This window comes from Canis aureus, chromosome 8 (assembly GCF_053574225.1).
Source record: "Canis aureus isolate CA01 chromosome 8, VMU_Caureus_v.1.0, whole genome shotgun sequence".
Taxonomy (NCBI): Eukaryota; Metazoa; Chordata; class Mammalia; order Carnivora; family Canidae; genus Canis; species Canis aureus.
Genome location: NC_135618.1, coordinates 76747173 through 76775040, shown reverse-complemented (window position 1 = coordinate 76775040; position 27868 = coordinate 76747173). Strand labels below are relative to the sequence as shown.

The 27868-nt window shown below is 40.7% G+C and overlaps 1 protein-coding gene across 6 annotated transcripts in view; it reads left to right on the top strand.

The window, feature by feature from the left end:
• Positions 1–27868, top strand: part of LOC144319764 (S-adenosyl-L-methionine-dependent tRNA 4-demethylwyosine synthase TYW1) — a 239890-nt gene that overhangs the window by 313 nt on the left and 211709 nt on the right. For 4 of the 6 annotated variants that reach the window (XR_013385495.1, XM_077908336.1, XM_077908332.1 and 1 more), the window contains exons 2-7: positions 821–951; positions 1526–1678; positions 7880–7981; positions 9804–9998; positions 11448–11669; positions 16586–16708. Coding sequence is in view for 5 of the 6 variants with exons in the window: in XM_077908336.1 (XP_077764462.1) it covers positions 821–951; positions 1526–1678; positions 7880–7981; positions 9804–9998; positions 11448–11669; positions 16586–16708 (926 nt within the window). In the remaining variant the exon portion in view is untranslated. Of the gene's footprint in view, positions 1–105; positions 255–820; positions 952–1525; positions 1679–7879; positions 7982–9803; positions 9999–11447; positions 11670–16585; positions 16709–23408; positions 23561–27868 lie in introns of those variants that run through there. The other 2 variants (XM_077908335.1, XM_077908337.1) reach the window with 2 other exon arrangements.

Sequence of the window (27868 nt, the reverse complement as noted above, 5' to 3'; positions counted from 1 at the left end):
GGCGGCGCTCGTCAGCCCGGGCCCGAGCGGCTGAGGGCCGCCGGGCTCCGCCTCGTGAGGCTGGGGCTGAGAGCAGAGGCAGCTGTGCCTCTGGCCTCGAGTGAAACGACGAGAAAACTGCTCACTCCGCTTGCCCACGTGTGTTGAGGGCCCTCGGGCCTTCCCGCCTGTACATTCAGGTTCCCCCTTCTGAAACTGCCTCCCGGTTCGACGTTTGAGGCCGGTTGCAGCCATACGTCCCTCCCAAACAAGAGGTGTGATGTCGGTTGAGAACCCCTCATTTTCTTATGGGCCACAGAAAACAGCAAAGTTAATTCACGATTCCACACGAAGAGTTTCGAGTTCTTTGCTTCCTAATGCTCTGTCCAAATGAAGGAACAATTCTGTGTCTTTTTCGGAGTTAGCATTATCGTTATGTTAACTTTATCATTATCGTTTACATGCAGTGGTTTATTATTTTTATTAGAGTTGATTTTTCTATAGGTTTCTTAGCCGAGTTCACTTTTTTTTTTTTTTTTTTTTTTTAATTTTTATTTTATTTATGATAGTCGCACAGAGAGAGAGAGAGGCAGAGACACAGGCAGAGGGAGAAGCAGGCTCCGTGCACCGGGAGCCTGACGTGGGATTCGATCCCGGGTCTCCAGGATCGCGCCCTGGGCCAAAGGCAGGCGCCAAACCGCTGCGCCACCCAGGGATCCCTTTAGCCGAGTTCAATACGAAAGTTGGTTTTATTTTATTTTTTATTCTTAAAAATAAGGATGAGTAGCTTTGTATATGTAGCTTTAAATAAAATTACGTGTATGTATCATTTTAAATTTAGATCCTTTTTCGGATACATGGGACTTCTCTTCACCTGTGATATCATTATGGATAAACAGGTTTTACATATATTTGGGCTTTGCCTTTGGCATTAGCCTTTGGATTTGTTTCCAGATTGTCATCAGGAAGCAGGTAAGTGGTTATTTTTTATATGAGAGTATTAAGGCATTAGATCTATAATTTACAGTGCAGATTTTCTAAGATTTTCAGGAAAGCTAAGAGGAACAAAGGTCACTCTTAATGTTTGTTGGTCTCCAGACCTTTTCTTTTAATGCCTAAATCATTTATTCTCAGTTATTATAGACTAAGTTATTTATGTTCTCTTTGCTGGGCTTTGGAGTCTCAGTCTTAAGATACAGGAAGATTTTGTAATGAAAACTAAAACTTTTGTAAAAAAAAATCTGTTTAGCGTCTTCAAGGGACAGTAGTCTTCTCTTTTCTTACCATAATTAAGGATCAGTAAATCAATTCCTACTGTTACTCCACTAAAGCACATTATGGGTGAATGTACATATAGTTTTGTCTTAGGAATCTTTACAGTCTTAAAAACTTGTGGATCCAGCCTTTAAAGGACCTAATTATACCAAGAGGTTAATATTTGCAGAGTACAGCAGAAAGATTAACAGAATAGTAAAATCAGTATCTGTGCTAGTTTTCATCCCTATTGGAGTTAGAAAAAGATTCAAACTTGATGAATTTTGTGCAGTTGTTTATTTTAAAGGGCAAGAAATCACAGGAGAAATCTGTTCCAAAAGCAACCGGGGATTTGATGACAAATGGTTGTATCTCTCTTCAAAACAAGGAAGTCTTTGTATCTGGAGTGAAGATTTTCTATGGTTCCCAGACTGGAACAGCAAAGGTAAAAACTTTACGTGATACTTTTTGTTGGGTTTTCTGATATAAGATTGCTTCTAAAAATGGAATTGGTTCTTCTAATTTTTTTTTTTTTTAATTTTTATTTATTTATGATAGTCACAGAGAGAGAGAGAGAGAGAGGCAGAGACACAGGCAGAGGGAGAAGCAGGCTCCATGCACCGGGAGCCTGATGTGGGATTCGATCCTGGGTCTCCAGGATCGCGCCCTGGGCCAAAGGCAGGCGCCAAACCGCTGCGCCACCCAGGGATCCCCTAATTTTTTTTTTTTCAATCTTCTTTTTTCCCTTTTCCAACATACATTTTTCCTTTCTGGGGTGGTGGGTGGATTTTTATCTCTTGTGCCCAATTCCAGCTGGTTGGTGGTGTCTGATGGTCACTGTCTGAAACTTGCTTCTACCTCAGGAGAATGGAGAGTTCTAAGCTTGTTATTGATGGTTGGTGTAGAAGTAGGAGATAGTGAAAAGGGACTGTTAGCAGTAGGGGCCCGTCTGGGCCCTGACTTTCACAATTTCACATATCTACTTAATACGATGTATTCTGACTTAATAGTGTTAAGAGTGTTAATAATAGACATTGAATACTGTCTAAAGTAGATAGATGCTGTAGATGTATATGCTGCAGGTTTCTTCATTGTGAAGACCACAGCTATTTAGTGCTTTCTAGGTAAAGATTCTAAGGCGAACATAAACGAATCAACGTCTGTTTTTCTGTAGTACTAAATACTAAAGATTGTTGGACTGCCCTCTTGTGGATGTTTTGTAGAAGAATATTTCTTAGTTTTTCAGAACTTCAGTGTAAGTTCTGAGTTGAAGGTCACAAAATATTAAGTTCAACCCTAAGCAAGAGAGGCCGGAAACTGAAGAAATGTAAAAATGACGTCAGAGCAGCCAAAACAAAGTCTTTTGATGTTATTATAAAAGATCTCATTCATAGCCTCTCTCATGTGTTTATAATTTTTTTGAAAGATCAGGTCAACACTGCAGATTGTAACAAATCCAGGCATATGGAGGGTTCATAATGAAAAGTACTCTCTAGTGAATCTCTTTTTAACTATTTTTTATTTTTAGTTTTTCTGATGGCTGTATTTTTAACCTGTGCGTGTTGTGTTTCTAGATTATCAAAGCTAGTTTAAAAGTTATCGACTGCTTATATTAGTTAACACAGACATTCCTTAAATCTCAGTGGCTTTATTGTTGGCCACCTCTTTGTTGATATGGGTTAGATGCCCCTCCTTAAAGTTGTGCCATTTGAATTTCTTTGCTTTCACATTTAATGGTTTCATATTTGTTTGGGTATGGAAGATTAGTTTTTCCTTACAGTTTTGAAGGTGTCACTTCATTGTCTTTAGAAGGCTAGTCTCTTCATTCCTTTGTATATGACATGATTTTTTTTTTTTTGTTGTTGTTGCTTATTTTTTGAAGCTTTTAGAATCCTTTCTTTGTCCTTGATGTTCAGAACTTTCTTGTGATGGTGTCTGCATTGGTTCTTTTTTTAGCTGTCTGCATTGGTTCTTTTTTTAGCTATTGTGCTGGACACTTGGGCCCTTTTGAAGATTTGTGAGCATTTCTTCTAATGTTTCTTGGCAACTATTTTTCCCTTCCGTTTTCTTTTTTTTTCTTTCTGGGACTCTTAGTTGGATGTTAGGGTTTTTTTTGGATGGCTTGTCTTTTTTTTTTTTTTTTTTTCCAAGATTTTATTTATTTATTCATGAGAGACAGAGAGAGAAAGAGAGGCAGAGACACAGGCAGAGGGACAAGTAAGCTCCATGCAGGAAGCCTGATGCGGAACTCAATCCCAGGACTCCGGGATCATGACCTGAATCAAAGGCAGATGCTCAACCACTGAGCCACCCAGGTGTCCCTGGATGCCTTGTCTTTAATATTTTCTGTCTTACTTTTTGTAACTTTTTATTTTGGGTTGTGGGATTTCAATTTCAAACATTTTTTTTGAATGTTTTATTTTAGCTATTAAGTTTTTAGTTGCAAAAATGCCATTTTTTCAATTTTACCTTATTAATAACTTAAAAAAATATCTGAATAAATTCGTTTTTCTGCTTCCTGATTTATCTCCTTTCTCAGTTTTTCTGATGCTGCAATTTCTCTTTCCTGCTTATTCTCGTCTCATCTTGGTGGTCCATGATTTTCTGTTAATATTTACGACAGAATGACGGGATAGCTGTTGTGGATTTTCTCTGTTAATGAGTGAACAGGTTTGTGTTCTCTAATTCTAAGTTTTTACCAGATGCTGTGTGCATCGTGGGTCAGGGCATGTCATGTGACCTATTGGCCCACCTCCCTCCTCTAACTACCACTTCAGTTTTTTGTTTTTTGGAGTAAAGTCCTTTGAAGGTGTCTGTGCCACCGTCTCCACATCTCCACAATTTCCCTACTCTTGTTTTCCTTGGACCACTCTTGTGGAGCTCACATGCCCCAACATGTTCCCATTGACTTCTATGTTGCTAATTAATTCTCACTCTTCATCTTACTTGACAGTGTTCTCTGGGTCATCCTCCTACTTGGCCAAGGCTAGTTTTCCTTACTGTCATTTGCAGATTTCCCCTCATCTTCTTGATCTTTAAGATAGAAGTGTCCTGGGGCACAGTCCTTGAGATCATGTCTTTATCTGTACTCATTGTACGAAGGGATCTTGTTATCTAGAGCTTTACATTAGTTACAGTTTGACCGGCTTCTTCTATAAAGGGCAAGATGTTTTATTTTATATGTTTTTAGGTTTGTGGTTTTTGTGAGCCATACAGTCTTTTGTTGTAGCTACTCAGCTCTGTGGCGTAGTGTGGAAACAATCACAGACAACATGTAAATAAATGGCATGACTGGATCCCAGGAGGGATCCTGTAGAAACAAATGGAGGGCTGTATTTGATCTGCCTGTATTCAGTGGTGGACTCTAAACTTATGTTTTTATTTAAAAAAAAGTTTTATTATTTATTCATGAGAGAGACAGAGACAGAGAGACAGAGACACAGGCAGAGGGAGAAGCAGGCTCCACGCAGGGATCCCGATGCGGGACTTGATCCTGGGACTCTGGGATCACTCCCTGAGCCAAAGGCAGATGCTCAACCACTGAGCCACCCAGATGTCCTTAAATTTATGTTTTAGTATGAACTGTTCCCCTCAATTCCAGACTCATATCCAGTGGCCTATCTTAGATCTTGATGTGATGTTTAGTAGGCATCCCAAAATTAGTACATTCCAACTGAACTCTCAATTTTTTACACAAACTTTTCCATTTAGGATCTTTACCATTTCAGTAAATGGCAATTTCATCATTCTGGTTTCCTGCTAAAAAACAAACCAAAACAAAATAAAAAAAAAAACCCCAAAACCCTTTGAATTCTCTCTTTTCCCTATTATTCCTATACAATTTTTTTTTTAAATTTTTATTTATTTATGATAGTCACACAGAGAGAGAGAGAGAGAGAGGCAGAGACACAGGCAGAGGGAGAAGCAGGCTCCATGCACCGGGAGCCCGACGTGGGATTCGATCCCGGGTCTCCAGGATCGCGCCCTGGGCCAAAGGCAGGCGCTAAACCGCAGCGCCACCCAGGGATCCCTATTCCTATACAATTTATAGTAAATGCTGTTGTTTTACTTTCAAAATGAGTCCAGATGCCAGTCACTTCTCAGCACCCTGCCTCACGGCACCCCTCTGCCTCTGTCTGTGGTCACGTTTCTGCTTGTGGGTCCCCCTCATTTAGTGCTGCACAGCCCCTCCCCTGGCTTGAGTGTCCTTTCAGCTCAGCAGCCACTCAGCTCAGACTTTGAAAACTTCAGTGAAATCACATTTCCTTCAGCTTCACACCCAGCAGTGACCTCATTCACTTGGAGTAAATCAAAACCCTTGCAGTGGCCAGGAGGCCCTCATGTCTGGTTCTCCATTATCTCTCTTTTTTTTTTCCCATTATCTCTTTTACCTCTTGTCCTTTGTCCCCACGTCTCTAGTCTTACTAACCTTGCCAAGCCTGCTCCCTCCTTCGGATCTGTTCACTTAAATGTTCGTCTGCTTGGGGTAACCTCATGGCTTGCTCTCTCATGTCTTTCAGGTTTGGCTCAAGTCTTTACCTCTGAGGCCTCTTGCACCAAATACTTGTTGTTTTTCCACGTTGGCTCTTCAGTTGTGACACAGACTACTCAGAGTTGTCAGACTCCACAGATCTAAGGGCCTAGACTGCAAGACTATTTCCACCTCAGCTGCCAGTCAGCTGCCAGTCAGTCACCAGTCCCAGGGCTACCTGTGCTTGTGACTGGACCAGCTATAAATTCGATCCCATAGTCCTCTCTTTAGGTTTGATAATTTCCTAGACAGATTCACTGAACTTAGGAAATTGCCAAACTGTGCTTACTGGTTTATTGTAAAGAATACAGGTAAACAGACAAATGGCAGACATGCATAGGGCAAGGTTTGGGGGAGGAGCGTGGCTCAGAGCTTCCATGCCTTCTCTCTGCCCATACCTCCTCAGCACATCAGTGTGTTCAACCCAGAAACTCCTTGAATCCTGTCATTGAGTGGTTTTAATGGTTTCAAATCATTGACCATGGATGATTGAACTCACTGGGAGTGATGGTGCTGAATGTTCTAAACCTCTGATTGCATGGTTGATTTTGTCGTGACTAGCCCCCATCCTGAAGTTACCTGGGGCCCGCCTCCCCATGAGTTATTTCATTAGCATAGCAAAGTCAGTAAGTTACAAGGGCTTTAGGAGCTCTGTGCCAGGAACTCAGGACAAAGGCTGAATATTTATTATTATTATTATTTTTTAAGATTTTATTTATTTGTTCATGAGAGAGAGAGAGAGAGAGACAGAGAGACAGAGAAGCAAGCTCCATGTAGGGAGCACACTGTGGGACTCCATCCCTGATCTCCAGGATCAGGCCCTGGGCCAAAGGCGGCGCTAAACTGCTGAGCCACCCGGGCTGCCCTGAATTTTTTTTTTTTTTTTAATCTTAGGCACCTGTCCTGACCCTCCCTGTGTAAAATAACAATTGTTCCATACCTGTAATCCTGTGTTCCTTCCCCTTATCCTGATTTATTTTCTTCCACAGCATTGGCCCTCATCTGATGAACTGTATGTTTTCTCGTGTCCATGTTTGTTCTGTCTCTTTCCATTAGAACATAAGCTCCCTGAAGGCAGGGACTATGGGTGTCTTGTTCACTGTTGTGTAATATTGCCCAGAACTGAGACTGGCATGGATGATACACAGTAAATTAATACATGCTCTAGTCCTGGGAGGTGAGGAGCCAAGTGTTAGACTACTAAGTGAAAAATAAAAAGGTGTTTTCCAGAGTGCCACCATGTGGCTAGAAGTTTTAGCTTTCTCCAGATACTTGGTTCATTTTGTTTGGAGAAGAACTAGTGGGAATTTTATCTGGAGGTAAAGGGCAGATGCTTGCCTAGGCTTTCTGTGCACTTGTCCCATATACGAATTGTCTGCTGATTGGTTCTTCTCTGCCCCAGGGTTCTCTTCCAGCTTCACTGTAGTGACTGACTCTGAATCCAGGACCTCTGGTGGTGTTACGCATATGGGCTTTCCTCTAGGGCTTTCTCTTCCCTGTCAGCCTGCTTTTGTTTGCTTTGTATCTTCCAGAAATGTGTCAGATTTCTATATATCATATTCTCTTCCCTCTTATTTCTTTCTTTTTTCTTTTTTTTCTCCTCTTATTGTTTATTCTAGTGGGGCAAAGGAGCTGAAATGTGAAAAAACCAATTTAGATTTATCTGCATATATACTTACACAGTGAGAACTGTGCAGTTGAATGATTTTTTTTGGTAATTTAAAAATTTTTATTTCTTTTAAAGATTTTATTTATTTTTTTCAAGAGAGACAGAGAGAGGCAGAGACATAGGCAGAGCGAGAAGCAGGCTCCCTCAGGGAGCCAGATGCGGGACTTGATCCCAGGACTCTGGGATCATGACCTGAACCAAAGGCAGATGCTCAACCACTGAGCCACCCAGGTATCCCACATCCCACAGTTGAATGATTGATCTCTATAGAGATGCTTGAGAAAATGGAAGAAGTGACAATAGTATTTGTGTTTATGATGATACATGTCAGAGGAAAAGTTTTTCACGATAAATGCCTTATTCTTTTGGCAATGGGGATAAATGAAGATGGTATTATTCTTATTTAGCTTATTGAAGACTTTATGTGATTTTTTTTTTCCTATTAGGGATTTGCAACAAGTCTTGCTGAAGCAGTCACCTCCCTAGATCTGCCTGTGGCAGTTATTAATCTGAAAGAATATGATCCAGATGATCAACTAGTAGAAGAGGTTGGTAATTATGTTATTTTTTTTCTTTAGTCCAAACTCTCAGATGTAATTGTCCTCCTGCATTCTGGGATGAATAGAATCTTCAGAATAAATTTAATTTTTATGCTAAGGAGTTTGAGTTGGTTGAGTTTTCAGTGTTAGTCAGAGGTGCTAGATATGTGGTGTGGGACCTGGTCCACTGGTGTGTGATCTTTCCTGGGGTGGGGGTAAGGGTGGGAAAGGTTGGGTGGTTTGAAGTTCCCTCCTCCTACCTGCTATGGAGCTCATAATCAAGTGAGGGCTGTGATTGATGGTAGTGTGCTGAGCCTTTGAGCCATGTGTGAGCTCACTGAGAGATTGAGCCATTTGGGTAGCAGAAAGATATGAGTTTTGGAGTTAGAGAAATCTCTTCCTACCTGTGTGATCTCCATGTATTACTTAATATCTATGTGGGTTTAATTTCTTCATCTGAGAAATGCCCCTCCCTCTCCTAGTTATATTCAGGGGAGTTTGGCCTTATAGTAGTGGTTCAACTGGCAATATCAGCACTTCCTGGGAACTTGTTAGCAATGCAGCCTAGCCCTGGATGTGGGACTATTTTTATGGGTGTTCCAGGTGGTTCTGGAACAGCTGAAGTTGGGGAAGCACTAGAGCAGGGGTTGGTGAGCTTCTTTCCTAAAAGGCCAGATAGTAAATATCAGCTTTGTGCAGCCACAGGCTGTATGTAAATGAATGAGTGTGGCTGTGTGGCTGGGTTCCAGTAAGACTTTATTTAAACAAACAAACAAACAAACAAACATATAGGCAGTGAGCTGGACTAGGCCTGTGAGACATAGTTTGCTAGTCCCGCCCCTCCCCCTTTTTCTTTTTAAGATTTTATGTATTTATTCAAGATAGACACAGAGCGAGGCAGAGGGAGAAGCAGTCTCCCTGTGAGCAGGGCCCCAGGATCACGACCTGAGCAGAGGGCTGAGCCTCAACCAACTGAGTCACCCAGGCGCCGCTAGCCAGTCCCTTTATAGTGGATAATCTAGCTGTAACTATTTCTTTCCCCCATTAAGAGAATAGTGGAGTGCAAATGAATGAGCTTGAATCTTCTCAGAATTACTTGTGAAAGATTATTAGCAAACTTTGAAACTTTATTATTTAATAATGGATTGCTTATAACTTAGCTCATGACTGGAATTTATAAGGTGCCTTCAAGCAGGTGGAATACCATGGCTAACAGGACTGAAGGCGTATTTTGTTCTCCCACGTAGGTGATGGTGCCAAGTGTTAAGTTACTTTACATTTAAAACATTTTGTTGTGGGGCACCTGGGTGGCTCAGTGGTTGAGTGTCTGCCTTCGGCTCAGGTTGTGATCCTGGAGTCCTGGGATCAAGTCCCACAGCAGACTCCCCACAGGGAGCCTGCTTCTCCCTCTGCCTGTGTCTCTGCCTCTCCCAGTCTCTCATGAATAAATAAATAAAATCTTTAAAAAAAAGTTTTGTTGCTTTATTTTTTTAGGTATTTTTAAAGATCTCTGTGTTTCTTCTTGACTGGTTTGGATTTTGTTTCTAATATGATAATTGGAGAGACAGAAATTTAGTGTCTGAAATTGGGATAGAATGTATGGTTAAGGGCTCCCAGGGACATATCGACAGGAGCCAGACATTGGATTTTCTCCCCATGCAAGGTGTCCTTGCTCTGTTTTCTTTCACTTTTGAAAATGAGTAATGTCTTGAAAGCACCCTTTGTCCTTAGAGATTAGTATTGATGTGGATGTCAGCATTTTAAAAAGGGTTTTCTTTACTGATAAGTTGTATCTTGAATATTCTTCTGAAATAATTACTTTCTTGTTTAGGTTACTAGTAAAAACGTTTGTGCCTTCGTGGTTGCTACATATACAGACGGTCAACCCACCGAAAGTGCAGTGTGGTTCTGCAAATGGTTAGAGGAAGCATCCAGTGATTTTCGATTTGGCAAAACTTACCTAAAGGGTATGAGATACGCTGTATTTGGCCTAGGAAATTCTGTCTATGCCAGCCACTTCAACAAGGTAGGTATGTGTTGAATTATAGGGATAGATTCTCTTTTAATAAAATTCACAGACGTGTGTATATGAAATAGTCCACAAACTTTGGTGCTTTGTAATAAACTTTTTGTGTTACTCTCTGTAGTGGGGCATTGCTACACACATGTATCCAAGTTTGGTGCATAGTAGGTTCTCAAGTACATTTTTATGGAATAAAATGCTTATACCTTCTATTGTCCAGTGTCACAGTGGTCTGGATTCATGGCCATTGAGTCCAGTCTGCTGTCCCAGCAGGACCTTGTGGATAGAAGATCACTGCTTCTTTAGACTTTCTCAGCTGCCTGTTCTGTTGTTGAACAATCTTTTTGGCTCAAGCTATAACTCTGAATGCAGTTGAACTCCTCGTCTTTTAATGTTATTTTTTAAAGGGAAATAGAAGAAAAACATTCATTGTCTTTTATGTAAGAAGACATTGTTTTCCTAGATTTTTTTTCTAAATGAAAACAGAGCCTCTGTTTCTTGTGGTTCTGAACAGTTACTAGAACTTTTGTAAACATACTTCTTCCCAAAATGGGCCCAGCCTGGCTCACCTGTCTTTGGTAGAATGTGAGTAAAGTTGAAAGTGGAGACCTTTCTTTAAGCTTGTTTTAATTCAGTTGTACTATCATGATGTGTATTTCTGCTCATATTTTCAAGGGAATTAGACCCCAAAACTGGTACAATTCAGATAGGTAAATGTTTTGTTTAACGCCTTGCCACTCAGAAAGCCTATTAAGTGTCTGAACTCTTGACTGCGGTGCTTGGTAATCCCTGGACCTCACCTTAACTGCTAATGTTTGCAAGTTCATTCAAGTTCTGAGTTTATAAAGTCATGAGTCTTGCATGGGCTGCATTTGCCCTTTGCTATTAAAATGGGCTTTGCTATATTTTGGAACAGATTTATTTTGCTAATTAGTTATTTTATTCTGACCATGACTTAGAATAGTAGTTTTCTTTTTTTTTAGGATAGTAGTTTTCAAAGTCTTTTTTATAGGTAGTAACCCTTACCTTAATAAAAGGATTTGTCCCTTTGTTTAAAAAGAGTCTTTTGCAGGATCTTACCAGAATGTAACCAGTGTAGTGCTTGCAGGTTGCAGGTGGGGCTGGAGGGCCAGCTTAGGCCCAGTTCCCTCTTCCCAACAGCCAGTGATGGGCTCCCAGAGGAACTTGGGGCTTTTTTTTTTTCCCAAAGATTTTATTTTTTTATTCATGAGAGACACAGAGAGAGAGGCAGAGACAGGCAGAGGGAGAAGGAGGCTCTCCATGGGAAACCTGATTTGGGACTCGATCCTGGAGCTTGGATCATGCCCTGAGCCAAAGGCAGACACTCAACCGCTGAGCCACCCAGAAGTCCCAGAACTTGGGCCTTTTGTAGAGCAATCCTCAAGCCTATGATGTAGAGGATTGTGTCTTAGCTCCTCCATCTTCTTGCAGGTTGGCAAGAATGTTGATAAGTGGCTCTGGATGCTTGGTGCTCATCGTGTGGTGGCTAGAGGAGAGGGGGACTGTGACGTGGTTAAAAGCAAACATGGCAGCATCGAGGCAGACTTCAGAGTTTGGAAGACCAAGTTCCTCGCCCGGCTGCAGGCACTTCAGAAAGGAGAGAAAAAGCCTTGTGACGGCAACTGCAAGAGAGGCCAGTGTGAATCATCCGTGGTATGGAGCTTCTGTGTCCGTGTCTCACTGTTTTCCTCCTTTGTGTGGGGATGCTGGACCTTACCTCTGCCCTGAGAAACATCTTCTAACATCTGGTTAGAAGGAAGATCAGCAGCTCCCTTGGTGGCATTTTTGGGTTGGCCTTCCTAGTGAAGCCAGTGTGTGTTCAGGACACTTTCCTGTTTCTGTGCGTTAATGGTTGCATTGCCAGAGTGGCCGTCTTCTACATAGTTGGCAGGTAGGAGACATAGGCCTGAGGTTAGGTGTGTCCCAGAAGGCTCCTGCCTTCGTATCCCCAACTACATTTTTCTCCTGACTTCTTTCTGAATGACTCCATTAATCTCTCAAACTAGAAGACTGCCCATCATCTTAGCTTCCTGTCTTTGTCCCTCACATTGTAAGCACGTCTCTTTGGTCCTTGTTCAGGGACCTTTGTTCTTTGGAAGCTCATGTCAGCAGGCTCTTCACTGCTGCTGTTGTCCTTTGGCCAACTGCTCACTTGGTGAGCAGGAACCACTTTACTTTCTGACTCACTTTCTTTCCACCTTGTTCTTGTCATTACCCTTTGGGGCAAAGCCATCAGTGTGGGTATTAACCAGCATCCTGCCTGCTAGGTGCCTGGCCTCCATGTCTTCAGGTGCCATTGTCTTTGCTGACCTTGGCATTTCACTTCCCTGGTCACCTTTGAAATTTCATGTTCCTGTGACCTCAACAATGACCTCAGGTGTAACACTTTAAAATGCTTTTGATCCCATGCCTTTTTCATTGTATAGTGAAAACTCTTTACTTCACTTCTGTCCTTACTCAGTTTAGATTTTATACTCATTCTTTTATAAACATCTTCAATGGCCTTGCCTTCCTTCCAGTCCTTTTTCTAACCCAAATGACCAAACCCCAAGCTAGGTTGAAACCTACCACCTGGCTTCTTCCCCTTTGCTGACTGCTTGCTCTTTGACCCTGGATCCATGACCACAGGTCCATGTGTGCACTCAGACCTGCCCAGCAGTGTCCAGCATGCTTGTGGAAGTTCCCTTTCTCACTCTCTAGGGTGACTGTTGAATACTTTTTCTTCCTGTTCCTTCCTCCAGGTCTTGTAGGAAGCTGCCAGGGACCTCCTATAATGCCCCGCACCCCATCCTCACATCGTCCCCAAGTTGATGGCCATGGGTCAGTCCTGCCATAGCCACTCTGTACATGCTCTGGAATCAAGGGCTTTGTCCCTGTGTTTTCTCTGTCTCCCTGCACTGTTAGTTTCTTCCTCTTTATTAGATTGCTCTGTAAATTTATAAACATGTCTTGGAATCATCTGTGTTCAAAGGAACAAGAAAAGCAAGTAATAAACAAAGGTTTCCTTTGTTTTGTATGTTTCAGCTATTGTTTCATTTTTCTGTTCTCTTTTCTAGCTAGTCTCTTTGCTTACCTTTGGTTATCTTCCCCCCCCCCACCCTTGGTCCTAATATTATTTTACGCTGTTTAAAAGAAATTGAGGTAAAATTCATGTACATAAAGATAAGGATATAATCTAGTGGTGTTTAGAGCTTTCAGAGTCTTGTGCAAACACCGCCTGCTTCAGAGTGCCCCTTTTGTATGTGTTGGTGCATTTGTTTGTTTTCACCCTGGCCAGTTTCTAGCTAATCTGTGTTCATGTTTGCTGGTTCTTCTGCCTGCCCAAATCTGCTCCTGAAACTCCCAAGTAAAATTTTTAGTTCAGTTATTAGACTTTTCAGATCAAGAATTTGTTTCTTTTTTATAATTTCTGTCTTTGTATCAATGCTCTCTGTTTGTTGGGACATTGTTCTTCTGGTTTCCTTAAGCTCTTGAAGCGTATTTAAGACCATTGACTCAAAGCCTCTATCTAGTCCATGGCCTGCGTGTCCTCAGGGATGGTTCCAGTTGATTTCTCCTGTGGATATGCCAGATCTTTTTAGATGTTTGCACACGCTGTAATATTGTGTTGAAAGCTGCAAGTTTTTAATATTATAATGTGTTAACTCTGGAAATCAAATTCTTTCTCCTCCTCAGAGTTTTATTTTTGTAGTTTGCTGGGTTGTAATTGTTTAGGGACTTAAAAACCATCTTTGTAAAGACTGTCTATTGGGCGTGGTTTCTGAGGTCTGTTTCTTTAGCTTGTATTCCAGGTAGTATTGTGACAGGTTTCCTTGAATGTCATAATGTCATTTTTAAGTTTCCTTTTTCTTTCTTTTTTTTAGATTTATTTATTTTAGAGAAAGAGGGAGAGAGGATGTGAGAGCATGCATGCACTCAAGTGGAGGGAGAGGCAGAGAGAGAGGAAGAGAGAGAATCTGGAGCAGACTCCCCGCTGAGCATGGAGTTTGATGTGGGGCTTGATCCCAGAACCCTGAGATCATGACCTGAACCAAAATCAAGAGTTGGATGCTCAACCGACTGAGCCATCCAGGTGCCCCAAGTCTCTTTTTTCTTGATTCTGTGTTCACTTGGTTCTTGTAAACCTTTGTGAGAACTCTGGGAGTTGGTCAGAGATGGGCCCTTGGAGTTATCTACTCTGCCATTTTTGCTGATATCACCCTCGGTTCTTAACATTTAAACAGACCTAAGTAAACAAAATTTTTTTAGTCAAAAGTAACACTTGTACATTTAAACCCTCAAATAGTACTTCCAGGCTTTTATGAAAATCTATGCTTTCTTACCTTACTCTAACTCTTATTTTTCTTGGGCGATCACTTTTAATTCTAGCTTTTTCATTAGATATTTACCTCTGTATTGGTAAATAATAGTCCCTCCTTGCTATTTTTTAATTTGTTAAAACATCTCGAGATCTCTTGCTCTCTCTTACACTCACACGGACATGCATATCCAGTATCACTTCCCTTCCTCTCATTTTCCTATGTATCACACTTTCTGGCTAGACTGTAACTTGTTGTGTCATTACTGTGACTATGTATGTTTCCATCTGTCCTGTGTGCTGTCATGTTACTTGTTCCTTCCCAAACATTTATTTCCCTTATGTAGTGGCTATATCTGCTTTGATTTCTCTATAATCATCACTAATTCATTAGAAAAAATTCTGATGGAACTTAAAATTATTTTTCAGTATTCTGTTGTTTTTATTGCTTTCCTGGAGGCTTCTCATGAGTCCTCTTTCCTCCACCTTGGCCTGGCTGCTCTCCAAACCTTGGGGTGGGTGAAGGCCTCTGTCTTCTGTCCACCATGACACACAACCTTCCTTTGGCTTCCTGGGTTAGATTCCCTTATTCTGGTATCTTCCATCTTCTTATTTCTTGGTTTACTCTTGTTTTTGGAGCATATTCTCCAATAGGTTTCTGAGAAGGGTTGTTTTGGAAGTAAGTTTTCAGAATTTTATACCTGCCTGTTTTTATCTTGCCTTTTTTCATAGATGCTTTGCTGATTAGAGTTCTAGCTGGGAGCAAATTTTTTTTTCCCCCAGAAAAGACATTGATCCACTCACTGTCTTCTAGCTGGAATGAATATTGCTTTTGGTAACTTCGATTTAATTTGGTTCTGAATTTTTAGGATCAAATCCTCCTCCTTTACCCTTCACAGAGACTTTAGAACCTTTTAATAAAATCCGTATAACTGTCTATTCTTTACTCTCTTTTCTTCCCCAGATTCTCTGTCTTTTCTGCTTTCTTCTTTCTCAGAACATTTATTTCTAGTTTACCTGTACATGAGAAATGCAGCCTCGTGGGGTCCCGGCCTTGACTTTGGTCTTCTGTTGGTCTCTTCTCCTGGTATTGTATCCTTGCCTTTGCCCATTTTTCTCTGTTCCTGTCCAGCTGTCAGTTAAGTTCTCTAGAGTTCAGCAGATGCTCTCAGCTCCATCTCTCACTTACCTCTTAGGATTCCATTTTCTTTTTTTTCCCTAGGATTCCGTTTTTAGTTCATATTTGTCCTCTTTGAATTTGTCATGTTTGCCAGCTTAGTGATACATTTAAAAATTATGGTATTAAAATATTCTGTTATTCAGTGTTATTTTCCATTAGGAGGGGTGTTCTCTCCACTCTGCAGCTGGGAGAAGTCCCATGTCATGCTCACCCACTCTCGTTGACTTTCCCACAGCAGCTGCTCTTGCCTAGGTCCCAGGACATCATGTTTTCACGCCTCATGGATATTCCTCTGTCTTCATTTTACTTGACCTCTCAACGGTATTCGATACCACTGATTCCTTCTTTGAATCACTCTCATTTCTTGGTTTTTGTGATACCATTTTCATGGTTTTCTTCCTTTTTCGCTTGGGACCATCTTCCTTTATCTAACCTCTGCATGGTGGAATGATTCAGGGCTTGGTGCTAGGTTCTTTTCTTTGTTAATACTTAACTTAGTTACATGGCTTTGAGTTCTGTCTATATGCTAGTATTCCTGTGTTTCTATTTCCACCTCTGAGGTTTACCCGGAATTTTGCTCTCTTTTGTGCATCTTCTTTAAAATCTCGGCTTAGATGTATGTGGCATCTCATACTTTATAAATTCCAAATGGAGCTTTTCATTTCCACTTTCCCGGTCTGTTTCTCATCTCCGTAAACAGCACCACCATCTCAAGTACATACAAAAGAAACTTGAGAGCCATGCTTAATTTCTTCCTTTTTTCATTCCTGCATTTAGTTCCTCACTAAGCCTGATTGGTTCTGTGTCCCAAACAGGTGAAGAAACTTTTTTTGTAAAGGGCCTACTGGTACATATTTCCTTCTTTGTGGGTCATACGGTTTTTGTTGGAACTATCAGTTCTGCCACTGTATCAAGAAAGTAGCTATAGGTGATGTGCAAGTAATGGTTGCCTGCTTGAGGCTGGCAGCATGTGGCTTGTGAGCCATAGTTTGTTGGCCTCTGCCCTAAAATATCTCAGATCTATCCAGTGAACTCATAATTTGAGGGGTTTGCTACTTTGAATAATGTATTTCCAAAACATTGATATTCCAGGAGGAAGAGCCCTCTGAGAGCACCAGTGAGGAAGAATCTGGTACTGAAGACCATCAGAATTTAAATTCTGTCGTTGATGTTGAGGACCTTGGCAAGATTATGAATTGTGTGAAGAAAGAAAAGGTACTACAATCCTGGGAAACAGTGAACTTGGTTCCTGCAGTTAGCTAACATCTAGCATTCTGTATCAGTGTGTGGTCCATCTGAGCTCATTAGGCAGTCTTCTTTCTTTGCCTCCCTCTTGAGAGTGTTATACTTCTTTGCCATATTTACGTGAGTTTTGTGAAAATCTTCCCTCTAAGCCCTGTGAAAGTGAGCTTGTAGTAGGATAGGCAGATTTGAGGGCAGGGATTGAGGAAAAGGTGGAGGGGCTTCATTCAGTGTTATGGTTGCAAAGATAGGATGAATGGCATGAAGAGATTGAGTGAGTGGAGATTCCAAGTGGAACTCTCTTATAGGTGCTTCCCTGTTCTGTAGGCTGAGTGGAGTTGGGCTTAGGGATAGCACCTTGGTTTGTAGGTGTTGAGATTGATGTAGGTGGAGACCCTAGGAACCTAGGAAGCATTAGTCTGGGTTGTCATTGTTGCAGTTAACGAGATGGGTGTGAGAATGTACAGTGCAGTATGATTTTACACAGATTCCAATGATCTGAAATTGAAATAGTATGATATACACAATAGCATAAAAGTAAATAGACTCAATTTACATGTGAGTTTTGGGAAATGACAATATCCTACTAAAAATGTATCAAGTGCATAAGTTTTAGAAATGAAAGAAGTAAAACTATGGAAAAATACAAGAAAATCAATGATAAAATTAACACACTCAAATGAAAGAATAGCAGGATATAATAAGGCAAAAAAGCCAGTAGCCTTCCAAACAACCAGTTAGAAGTCATAATAGAAGACCCCTATACAGCTGTGTATAAAAGATAAATAAGTACAGAGAAATAAATTTAAAAAGAGATATAATGAAAACTGAAAACATTCCTGAAAGATATAAAAATGCCTTGAACAGATTTACCTCTGTTTTTTAGATATGGTGACTCAGTGTTCTAAAGATGTCAATTTTCTTTTATCCAGAAATAAAAGAGATGAAAATCCCATTAAAATTTTTTTTTAAAAGATTTTATTTATTTATTCATGAGAGACACAGGAGGCAGAGGGAGAAGCAGGCTCCATGAAGGGATTCTGATGCAGGAATCGATCCCGGGACTCCAGGATTATGCCCTGGGCCGAAGGCAGGCGGTAAACCGCTGAGCCACCCAGGGATCCCTAACATTTTAGAAAGCATTAAAATTTTTAATAACTTTTTTTTGCCTGGAGTTAGACTGGTTGATTCATATGGAAAAACAAACATGTAAGAATAGTTAGGAAAGCCTTGGTATAGTAATGAGAAAGACTAGCTCTACCAGATATTAAGACTTACTACAAGGCATCTGTAATTAAAACTCTTTTGGTTCTTGTTGAGACCGATTGATGCAACAGAATAGAATTTCAGAAACAGCCCTAAGAATATATGGGAATTTCACATACGATAAAGATGGCATTTCTTTTCCCTGGGGGAACAATATACTTTTAAGATAGATGATGTTGGCAACCAGATAGCTCTCTGTGGAAACTTAAAATTGGCTCTGTGCCTCTTACGTATGTCAGAATAAACTCCAATTGGGTCAGAGATCTTGATGTTGAAGAAAAATATAAATAATAGATGCATTATTTTATAGCTTGGAGAAAGGTTTTGTATATGATTTAAAATCTAGAAACAGTAAAAGATGAAATTTACCAATAGTTTTTAAAAAAGATTTGCATGGTTATAGACATATCAAAAGACATAAAAAGGGGAAAATATTTGCCCCTTATATAATAAAGAAGGGTTAATTTTTCTATTGTACAAAGTCCTCTTAAAAGTTGAAAGAAAAAAGACTTGTAGTGAAAAAATTGGCCAAAACACCTAAATAGACAAGTCTAAAAAAGCTCTACAGGTAGACTTTAAGCATATGAAAACTTGCTCAAATTCACTCAATGAAGGACATGCACATTAAAACTATACCAATGTATATTTCTTACCTACCAAAATAGCAGAAGTTTAAAAATTGGACAGCACATGTAGCTAATGAGGCTCTGGGAAAACAGGTACTCACACCTTCCTAATGAAAGTCCAGAATGATACATCCTATATAGAAGGGCTTTTGGCAGTCTACACAATCCATACACGTTTACCCATGATCCAGCAGGCCTAGTTGTGTGAATTTGCCTTGAAGATAAATGTTTACAAAGTGGCAAACACACAAGATTATGCTGCTACAAGCATATATAGCAAACAACTGCCAGATATTGGTTGAAAAAAGCAGGATATATCCACACTATATAGATATTGTTATGCAGCTGTGAAAAATAATAAGGTGAGGGTACCTGGGTAGCCTAGTCGGTTGAGCATCCAACTCTTGATTGTGAGTTCAAGTGCTCCACACTGGGCATGGAGCCTACATTAAAAAGAAATGAGGTGGATTCATGTCTATTAGTGTGATTTTCATGTGGTGTTGGATTTGATTTGGGGGTTGATCTGAATGTAAGATTTTTTTTGCATGTGTTTATTGTCATGGCGTATTTGCAAATTTATAATTTGTCTATGTGTGTATAAATAGTATTTTGTAGCCGTGTTTACAGAAAGAACCTTTCATATTATTTTTTTTTATTTCCTTAAGATTTATTTACTTATTTTAGAGAGAGAGCTAGAGCAAGAGGGGCAGAGAGGGAGAATCTCAAGCAGACCCTGAGGTGGGCGTGGAGCCTGACATGGGGCTCACTCGATCTCATGATGATGAGATCATGACCTGAGTGGAAACCAAGGGTCGGATGCTTAACCAACTGCATTAAAAGCAGAACCTTCCGTGTTCTGACACCAGCTAACACCCAGTTCAGTTCAGGTGACCTGCTGTTCAGCTTTGACACTAGTTGACTACCTAGAGTTAGCCTCAGACTGTGCAGGCTTGGTTTATAGTCTTGCACAACACTGCCTCCACTTCAGATGGCAGCTCTAAGTTGGGGGGTCACCTGCACTTCTGATCAGTTGGTTATAAATTTGGAGGTCTCATGATCCTGTGTTTCAGTAATTTGCTAGAATATCGAGAACTCACTGAAAGCACTATACTCACAATGAGAATTTTGAAAGATGCAAATTAGAAATAACCAAGTGGCAAAGACACAGGGCAAGGTCTCAGAATAGAGGGGTGGGGAAGAGACTCAAGAGTTTCTGTGCCCTCTCTGTGTGAAATCCAGGCGCATCATCCCTTCCCACCATGTACTAACTAGGGAGCTATACTGAGCTTTAACATCCAGAATTTTTATTGGAATTCCATTGCATGGGCCAGACTGATTAGACCATTGGCTATGTGATTGAACTCATTCTCCAGCTGACCTTCCTCCCTGTTTCTTTCCCTGGAGATCCAGCTGGCCCAAAGTTGGATTGAGTGGTTGGTTTTTCTGATGATGACCAGCCCCCATCCTGAACGTACGTAGCCCCTTCATTTGCATAACAATGACCCTTCTGGCACTTAGAAAATGCCAAGGGGTTTTGAAGCTCCCTGCCAGGAACTGGGGACAAAGAACAGATGTATTCTTTGTTATTCCACAGGCCTAGAGACAAAGGTGGTGAGCACTCAGATCTTGTTTTCTAAATATTATTCTTCACTTAAAGGAACAGGACTTCTTGGAGAAATGACTGCTCCCAGGGAGGAAGGAAGATTAACAGATGGGCCTGGGACATCTTGTTGGGCAAGTAGATCCTTAGTGACTAATGGACATGTCAAAAGGACACCAGAACCAGCTTGAAGAGTTTCCCACAGGCTAAATTTGGGACAATCTAAGCATCAAAAATGAACATGATGATTATATAATGAGCATAATGGATTGTATTGCATCAATCAGTTGTGCTACTCACCAGGCCTTGTGCTACTCAACAATGAGGAAGCACAGGAGAAAGTCTTTAGTGAAGGTTTTCAGGTAATAAATATAGAAGGCATGATAGATTAGAAATTCACTTGTTTTCAATCCTCAGTGTGATAATTGATTTAAGCAAGGATTGGGTGAAATGCCCTTAGGGAACACATATTCACACAGTCTCAAAATATCATCCCAGAAACTAATCCACTTAGATGTGCCAAAAATAAGTAAATCAGTGGAGGAAAATACCGTTTCAGATGTTTTGCTAATTACAAAGGATCAAATATACCTTTACAAATGGAGTGATGAGGTGATTCTCACCCATACCAAGACCAACCAAGACCAGAGAGTGAGAGAACAAACGGGGAGTGGCAGAAGTCGAGGGAGAAGTAGGCTCCCGGGATCATGACCTGAGTGGAAGGCAGATGCTTAACTGACTGAGCCACCCAGGTGCCCCTAAAAATATTTGTCATATTCTCAGGTAGTCTTTACAACCTCGTTTAAAAACATAAAGAAAGGGGCACCTAGGTGGTTCGGTTAAGTGTCCGACTCTTGATTTCTGCTCAGGTCATGGTCACAGGGTCTCAGTGGGCTCCTCGCTGGGCATGGAGCTGCTTGAGATTCTGTCTTTCCCTCCTCCTCTGCCTCCCTCTTCTCTCCCTCTCTTAAAACAACAACAACAAAATCCCAACTTAGAGAAAAAGCTTTTTTTTTCCCAGAAAAATCTTTTAAAACTAGTAAATTGGGTATAGCCTAAGGTGTTACAAACAAGAATTACTTTTGGGAAGTTATCATAAAGGCTGCTTTACTTTGAATTTTACTGTCCCCTTCAGCCTGTACTGAAGAGAAAACTGGCAGATTCCGTGACTCGTCTGGTCATTTTTGGTTACAGGCACTTAAGACACAAAGTAGTAATTCGGCAGTAGAATGCCCAATCCTATATAATATGTACTAAGCATTACTAAAGAAACCCAAAGTTTCTAATTGAACTGAAGGGTGAAACTCCTCCTGCCTTGTTTACTTTCTGAACTATTTGCCAGCTGCTGTTTTGGATCTGCTTAGGGTCTGGGGAATGGATGGGGAGGCAGGAAAGAGAGAAGTAGAAAGTTCTTATGTGGTACTGTCATCAGAGGCTCTGTGCTCTCATCCTTTGTCAGGTGTTTCAAGTTGACTCTTCTTCCAGGCAGTACTGTCTTCGCTTCTTTGGAGACATTGTCCATGGCGTCTCCTGACTAGATTCCTTGCATTGAGCATGTGTACTCTGAAAAGTGAGCTGCTGAGGAAGGAAGGCTTACTCCTTCCTCAGAGCCCTGTGACTCTGCCTTCCTCTCTTTGAGGTTTACCATTTGTTCTCTCTAGTTCCCAGTTGGTCTGCATCTAAGATCTCCCCCACCTGCACCCCTGTGTGCTCCCACAGGAACACTTCCAAATTCTTTATTCTGGGAGGTCAAGCTGATTCCTGCCCAGAACAAGTGCTCACTTACTAAAGAAACTGGTCTGGGTTTCCTGGGCAGGACTTCTACATTGAGCATTGATGTCCTCTGAGCATCGGGATGCTGCCCAGCAGCTTCTTTGTTGGTGCCTCTTTCCTGCTGCTTGAGGTGAGAGGAAGGCACCTACCCTCTAGGCTCTCTCCATTTGAGGCAAAGGGAAATCTCAAAATACTTTACCAACATTCTCCAAAGAAATTTTCAAAAATCCTCTGTCCTTATCTGCATGTGTTCTACCCTTTGACATCCCTGATGTGAGGGAGGCATTAATTTTTTTTCTTCTTATTTAAATTCAATTTAGTTAATGTATAGTGTATTATTAATTTCAGGGGTAGAATTTAGTGATTCATTGGTTGCCTAAACACCCAGTGCCCATTACATCAAGTGCCCTCCTTAATGCCCATCACCCAGTTACTCCATCTGAAGTTGCTAGTTCTTAAATACTCCCTTTGAAAATACATAATTTGGAAAAAAAAAATACATAATTTGATCTGACCCTCCTTGTGGAATTGCATTTAATTTAATGCCCTGCTTACATCTGTTTAAAAAATTCCAAAGAATATAGCTCCCTGTCTCTGTTCTTCTAATTCTCCTTTTCATAGGAAACCACAGTTTATAGTTTGGAAATATTCTCCCAAGTGTTTTTACTACCTTTACGAACACACCTGCACTTTGGTCTAACTTTATTTTTCTGGCTACACAGATGGATCTTTTTGTATTCCCAAGTCTACAGACTGCTTTTTTTCCATCTAGTATGACAGCTTTCCAGTGCTGTCATACAGATCTACCCACTCCATTCTAGTGTTTATGTAGTGGACTAGGACTATGTCTTATGATGTGGTTGGCTTCTGTTGATTAATATTTAGGTGTTTTAATACCCTTGTTCTTATATTTTTTTGCTACTGGTATAAATTTATCTCAAGAATTAAGTTCATAACATGGAAATTTCTGTATCAAAGGGGATTTTATAGTTTTAATAGATATTTCCAAATTGCCGTATAAAAAATTGAAGTCATTTTTATCTGTTGTTATCTATTGAGAGATGAGATTTCTCTTTATCTTTGCTGACCCGCCGGTGTTATCAGTCTTTGAAGTCTTGCCAGCCTGAAAAGTGAAAAATAATAACCTGATTTTAATTTGTATTTCTTTCATTTTGAGTCAGATTGAACACGTTTTCTTTCCTTTGAACCATCTCTTTCTGTCTACCTGGTAGTAGATAAATTACAAGGTCTGAGGGCATAGTCCCCATGATTGCCACCCATTGCAAGTTTTGGGTGAGAGGGCTTCTGAAAACCACCCTCAGCTTTGATAATTTACTAGAAAGACTCATAGAACTTTGAGTTCAGGGAGTTCTAGAACTCCCTGAAAGCTGTTATCCTCCTAGTTTTTGTTGCTGGGAAGGGGTACAGAAAATCGCCAAAGGAAGAGATGCATAGAACAGAGTCTAGGAGGCCTTCATTCATTCGCAGAATGTGTCGCCCTCTCAGCATTGATATGTGACAGTAGACATGGATATTGCTAACCTGGGAGGCTTACCTGAGGTTCGGTGTCCAGTTTATACTGGGGCTTCATTATTTAACCATGACTGATTGACTGCCTGTGTGATTTCATTCATTCATTCATTCATTCATTTATTTATTTATTTTTATCTATCTATCTATCTATCTATCTATCTATCTATCTATCTGCGTGATTGAACTTGGTCTCCAGCACCTTCCAGTCTAGTGTGGTCTAAAGAGTCCACCGTGAATAACAGACACTGCTGTCACTCAGGAAATTCCAAGGGTTTAGACGTTACTTTCCAAAAACTGGGGACAAAGGCCAGACCTCCCTTCAGGCAAGGGCACTGTATCCATTTTTATATTACGTGGTTTGGCTGCTTTTGTAAAGCTCATAACCAAAAAAATTCTTGGTTGAGTGTAAAACTCTAAGCATTTATAATATCCAAAATTATTTTCCCGATTTAAAATTGCTGTCTTTCCTGTTGCAGCATTTTTGTTACTTATTTCCGAATACTTGCATGTATAGTTTCTGTCATTTTTAGTAGCTTTGTATTTCAGAAGCCCTGGCAGAGGAGCTATTAAGAATGACAAGTATGTGGAATGTGGGTTCAGGGCTTGGCCCAGCAGTGTGTAACTCAGTGATCTGAGGCACAGATTAACCCTCCCCAGCTTTAATCCCCTTGTCTGAGAACAAGGGCTGTGCCCTCTGCCTTCTTCACAGGTGTGAGTCAGATGAGAACACGTACTTGAGGATGCGTCAATGATCTCAGCCTGACACTCGTCAAAATGAGAGATTTGCTTAGACATTTTAAACTTGTTTATACACTTTACTACAGCTGGCCAGCCAGTCTATTTCAGGTTTTCTTTTTCTTTTTTTTTTTAAGATTTTATTTATTTATTCATGAGAGACAGAGACAGGCAGAGACACAGGCAGAGGGAGAAGCAAGCTCCATGCAGGGAGCCTGATGTGGGGCTCGATCCCAAGTCTCCAGGATCACGCCCTGGGCTGAAGGCGGCGCTAAACCTCTGACCCACCCTGGCTGCCCCTGTTGCAGGTTTTCTGCTGTTAGAATTGGCACTGGTCTGAGACCTTTTTTATTTTTAAAAATGTATGAATATTTCTTAGGTTGTATTTTCCTCACATTGATACACTGGGTCAAAGCATATGTGTAATCTTATGACTTTTAATGAAGAATCTGAGTAATTTTTCAGGGGCAAAACTGTCTTAAAACAGGATAGATTTCAGTTCATTAGATACCTGATTTAGATAGATTTCTAGATTTTTCCATAAGATTTAGAGAAGGTATTTAAAACTTTATTTGTTGTGAGTGAAGAGTTGGGAATAATTTTTTCTCCAGCTTTATTGAGTTATGATTGACAAATAAAAATTGTATGTATTTATACACTGATTTTTAAGGTTTATGATGTGATGATATGTGACATTGTAAAATGATTAACACAATTAAGTTAACAAATTCATCACCTCATGTAGTTACCTTGTGTGTGTGTTCGTGTGTGTGTTGAGAACACTTAAGATCTAATTTTTAGCAAGTTCCAAGTATATAGTAAGAGTTTGGAATAATGTGGGTTAGCTTTTTCTGTGCTTTTCATTTTCTGTCCACTAGACAACACTGGAGAGAACAAACATTTTGGACATCTCTGTAAATAATTTTTTGAAATGAAATGATTTTGGATTTTATGAACTTTAAGGAGTTGATTTATGATATTTTAGATTCTCACAAAAAGTTTCTCATGAAATCATTAGATTTGGAGCAAAAATAAATATTTTTCCAACTTCAGTATGACACGAAAATGAGCCATCAGTTTTTTTCTTTAACTTATGGCAGGATTTTGGAATATGTCTTATATTTTCATTTTATATTGGACATAAATTACTAAACTCAGTGGATGTTACTACTGCCTGGCTTTTCTTTTTCACATATTTTTTGGCATTTTCCTTAGGGTCCATTCATACATATTCCTGAGTTACTAGTTCTGCCTGATTTTTGTCAGGTGCTGCACTAAATTGCCTGAGTTGTTACTATAGAGGATGTGCTAGTACTTAGGAGTATTGGGCCAAAGTACTCCTATTACATGACTTCTTTTAGAGTAATGCTCACTGATTTTCATGGAGTCAAACGGTCTCTGCCTCTGTGTCTGTGGGCAAGTTACTTTACTCTCTGTCCTTTTGTTTTCTCATCTCTAAAGTGGGAGATAATAAAAGTAATGCTTCTAAAGTTGTTATGAAGATGAAGTTCATTCACCTACACACTATTTTATTCCCTGGCATGTATGTACTTGATATCTGTGAACTGTTACCATATGAGAAATTATTTTCAAGTGGGATGGGTTTGGTCCAACTAGTATACCCCTGTGGTGTGCCTCCCTTCCTCTGTAGCAAGATCCAGGGCAGTAATTCTGGGATTAAAGAGATTTTGAGGGGTGGAAGTGATGTCCAAGAATGAGAGAGCTAACATGTGAAACGTTGGAAAGCTAGGAAGACAGATGTGGAAGTGGAGGGGTGGCATGCTAGGGGACATGGTGTTTTGGGGAGCTCTGAACTGTTTGGCCTATCTAGAGCTTCAAGCAGGAGTGGGGAAGTGTGGAGTGAAATAGAGAAGGAAGGCAGGGGCAAGATACTGGAGGCCTTTTTATTCTCTGTTGCGGGGATGTGAGTTTTCACCATAGGCATTGGGAAGCAATGTGGTTTGATTGAATAAGATGGATGGATTAAGGATGTGGGGAAAGAGGGTAATTCCTGTATAACTTCAGGGTATTAGGAGAAATCAGAGTACACATTGAATTATCTCATTCAATCCTCATATTGATCCTGATATCCATACTACTATTGTCTCCATTTTACCATTTACAGGGTAGGAAGCAGGTTTAGAGAAGTTAAACAATTTGTCCAAAGTTGGTTATCTGGCCAGCTGGTAGGGGTGGGGTCAAGCCTCAGCTCCATCTCTTTGTTTTACCCCTCCCCCCAGGGGAAATGGTTTCTAGGAGAGAATCTGAAGAGATTGGATAGGCACAGGGAGTCAGCAAGAGCCTCACAGTTCTTAGGTTGTGTATTTTTTGTTTTTCTCATGGTTTTGATTTATAATTGTAGAGCAGAATGTTCCTTTTTTTCCTGCAGTAAATAAATGTTGTTAAATACTCCCCACAGCATGTTCCGGTTAAGCAGACAAACAGTGATATCAGTATCATTAGTTTCGGAAATAAATGGTGAATGCTTGGTAATTACTCACCAGAGAAGCATTTCAATTTACAAAGGGATCTCAGTGTGTCCAGTTCTGATTATAAAGTTGCATAGCACTGCAGTGGAATAACATGAAGCTGTTCTTCTTTCATTATTATTTTTAAGGCTTTGGCTGTTTAATTCACCCAGGAACACAAGTAACACATCCCTTCAACCCCAAGACACTGCCTTTAAACCAACCTGTCCTACCCATGGCTTGTGTAGTCAGGAGCATTATTATAGTGAGTTCTGTCTGCAATCCTTTCCTTTCCTTTCCTTTCCTTTCCTTTCCTTTCCTTTCCTTTCCTTTCCCTTTCCCTTTCCCTTTCCCCTTTCCCCTTTCCCCTTTCCCCTTTCCCCTTTCCCCTTTCCCTTTCCCCTTTCCCTTTCCCCTTTCCCTTTCCCCTTTCCCTTTCCCCTTTCCCTTTCCCCTTTCCCTTTCCCCTTTCCCTTTTCCCTTTCCCCTTTCCTTTCCCCTTTCCTTTCTTGATAATTTATTCATGAAAGACAACAGAGAGAGAGGCAGAGACCTAGGCAGAGGGAGAAGCAGGTTCCATGCAAAAGGCCCGATTTGGACTCAATCCCAGGACTCTGGGATCACTCCCTGAGCCAAAGGCAGACCCTCAACTGCTAAGCCACCCAGGCTCCCCTGGAATTATTTTCTTAAGTCAGGTTACCCAAAATAGAAACACTGGGTCAGAGGAAAACCATTTGACACATCTGGTGAAACTGCTTTTCAGAAAGTTCAGAAAGCATCCTTAAAGCCTAGTAGTAAACAGAAAAACTTTCAGTCCCATTGAAAGCTCATCATTTAAAAACTGAGCTGTGGGGCAGCCCCGGTGGCGCAGCGGTTTAGCGCAGCCTGCAGCCCGGGGTGTGATCCTGGAGACCCGGGATCGAGTCCCACGTCGGGCTCCCTGCATGGAGCCTGCTTCTCCCTCTGCCTGTGTCTCTGCCTCTCTCTCTCTCTCTCTGTCTCTCTCATAAATAAATAAATAAAAATCTTAAAAAAAAAATTAAAAAAAAAAACTGAGCTGTGACAAGCAAGTGGTACGTGGGGGTTCGTTTCTTAAAGAAATAGGAATCTGCAGAAGCGGTGTTAAATTGCA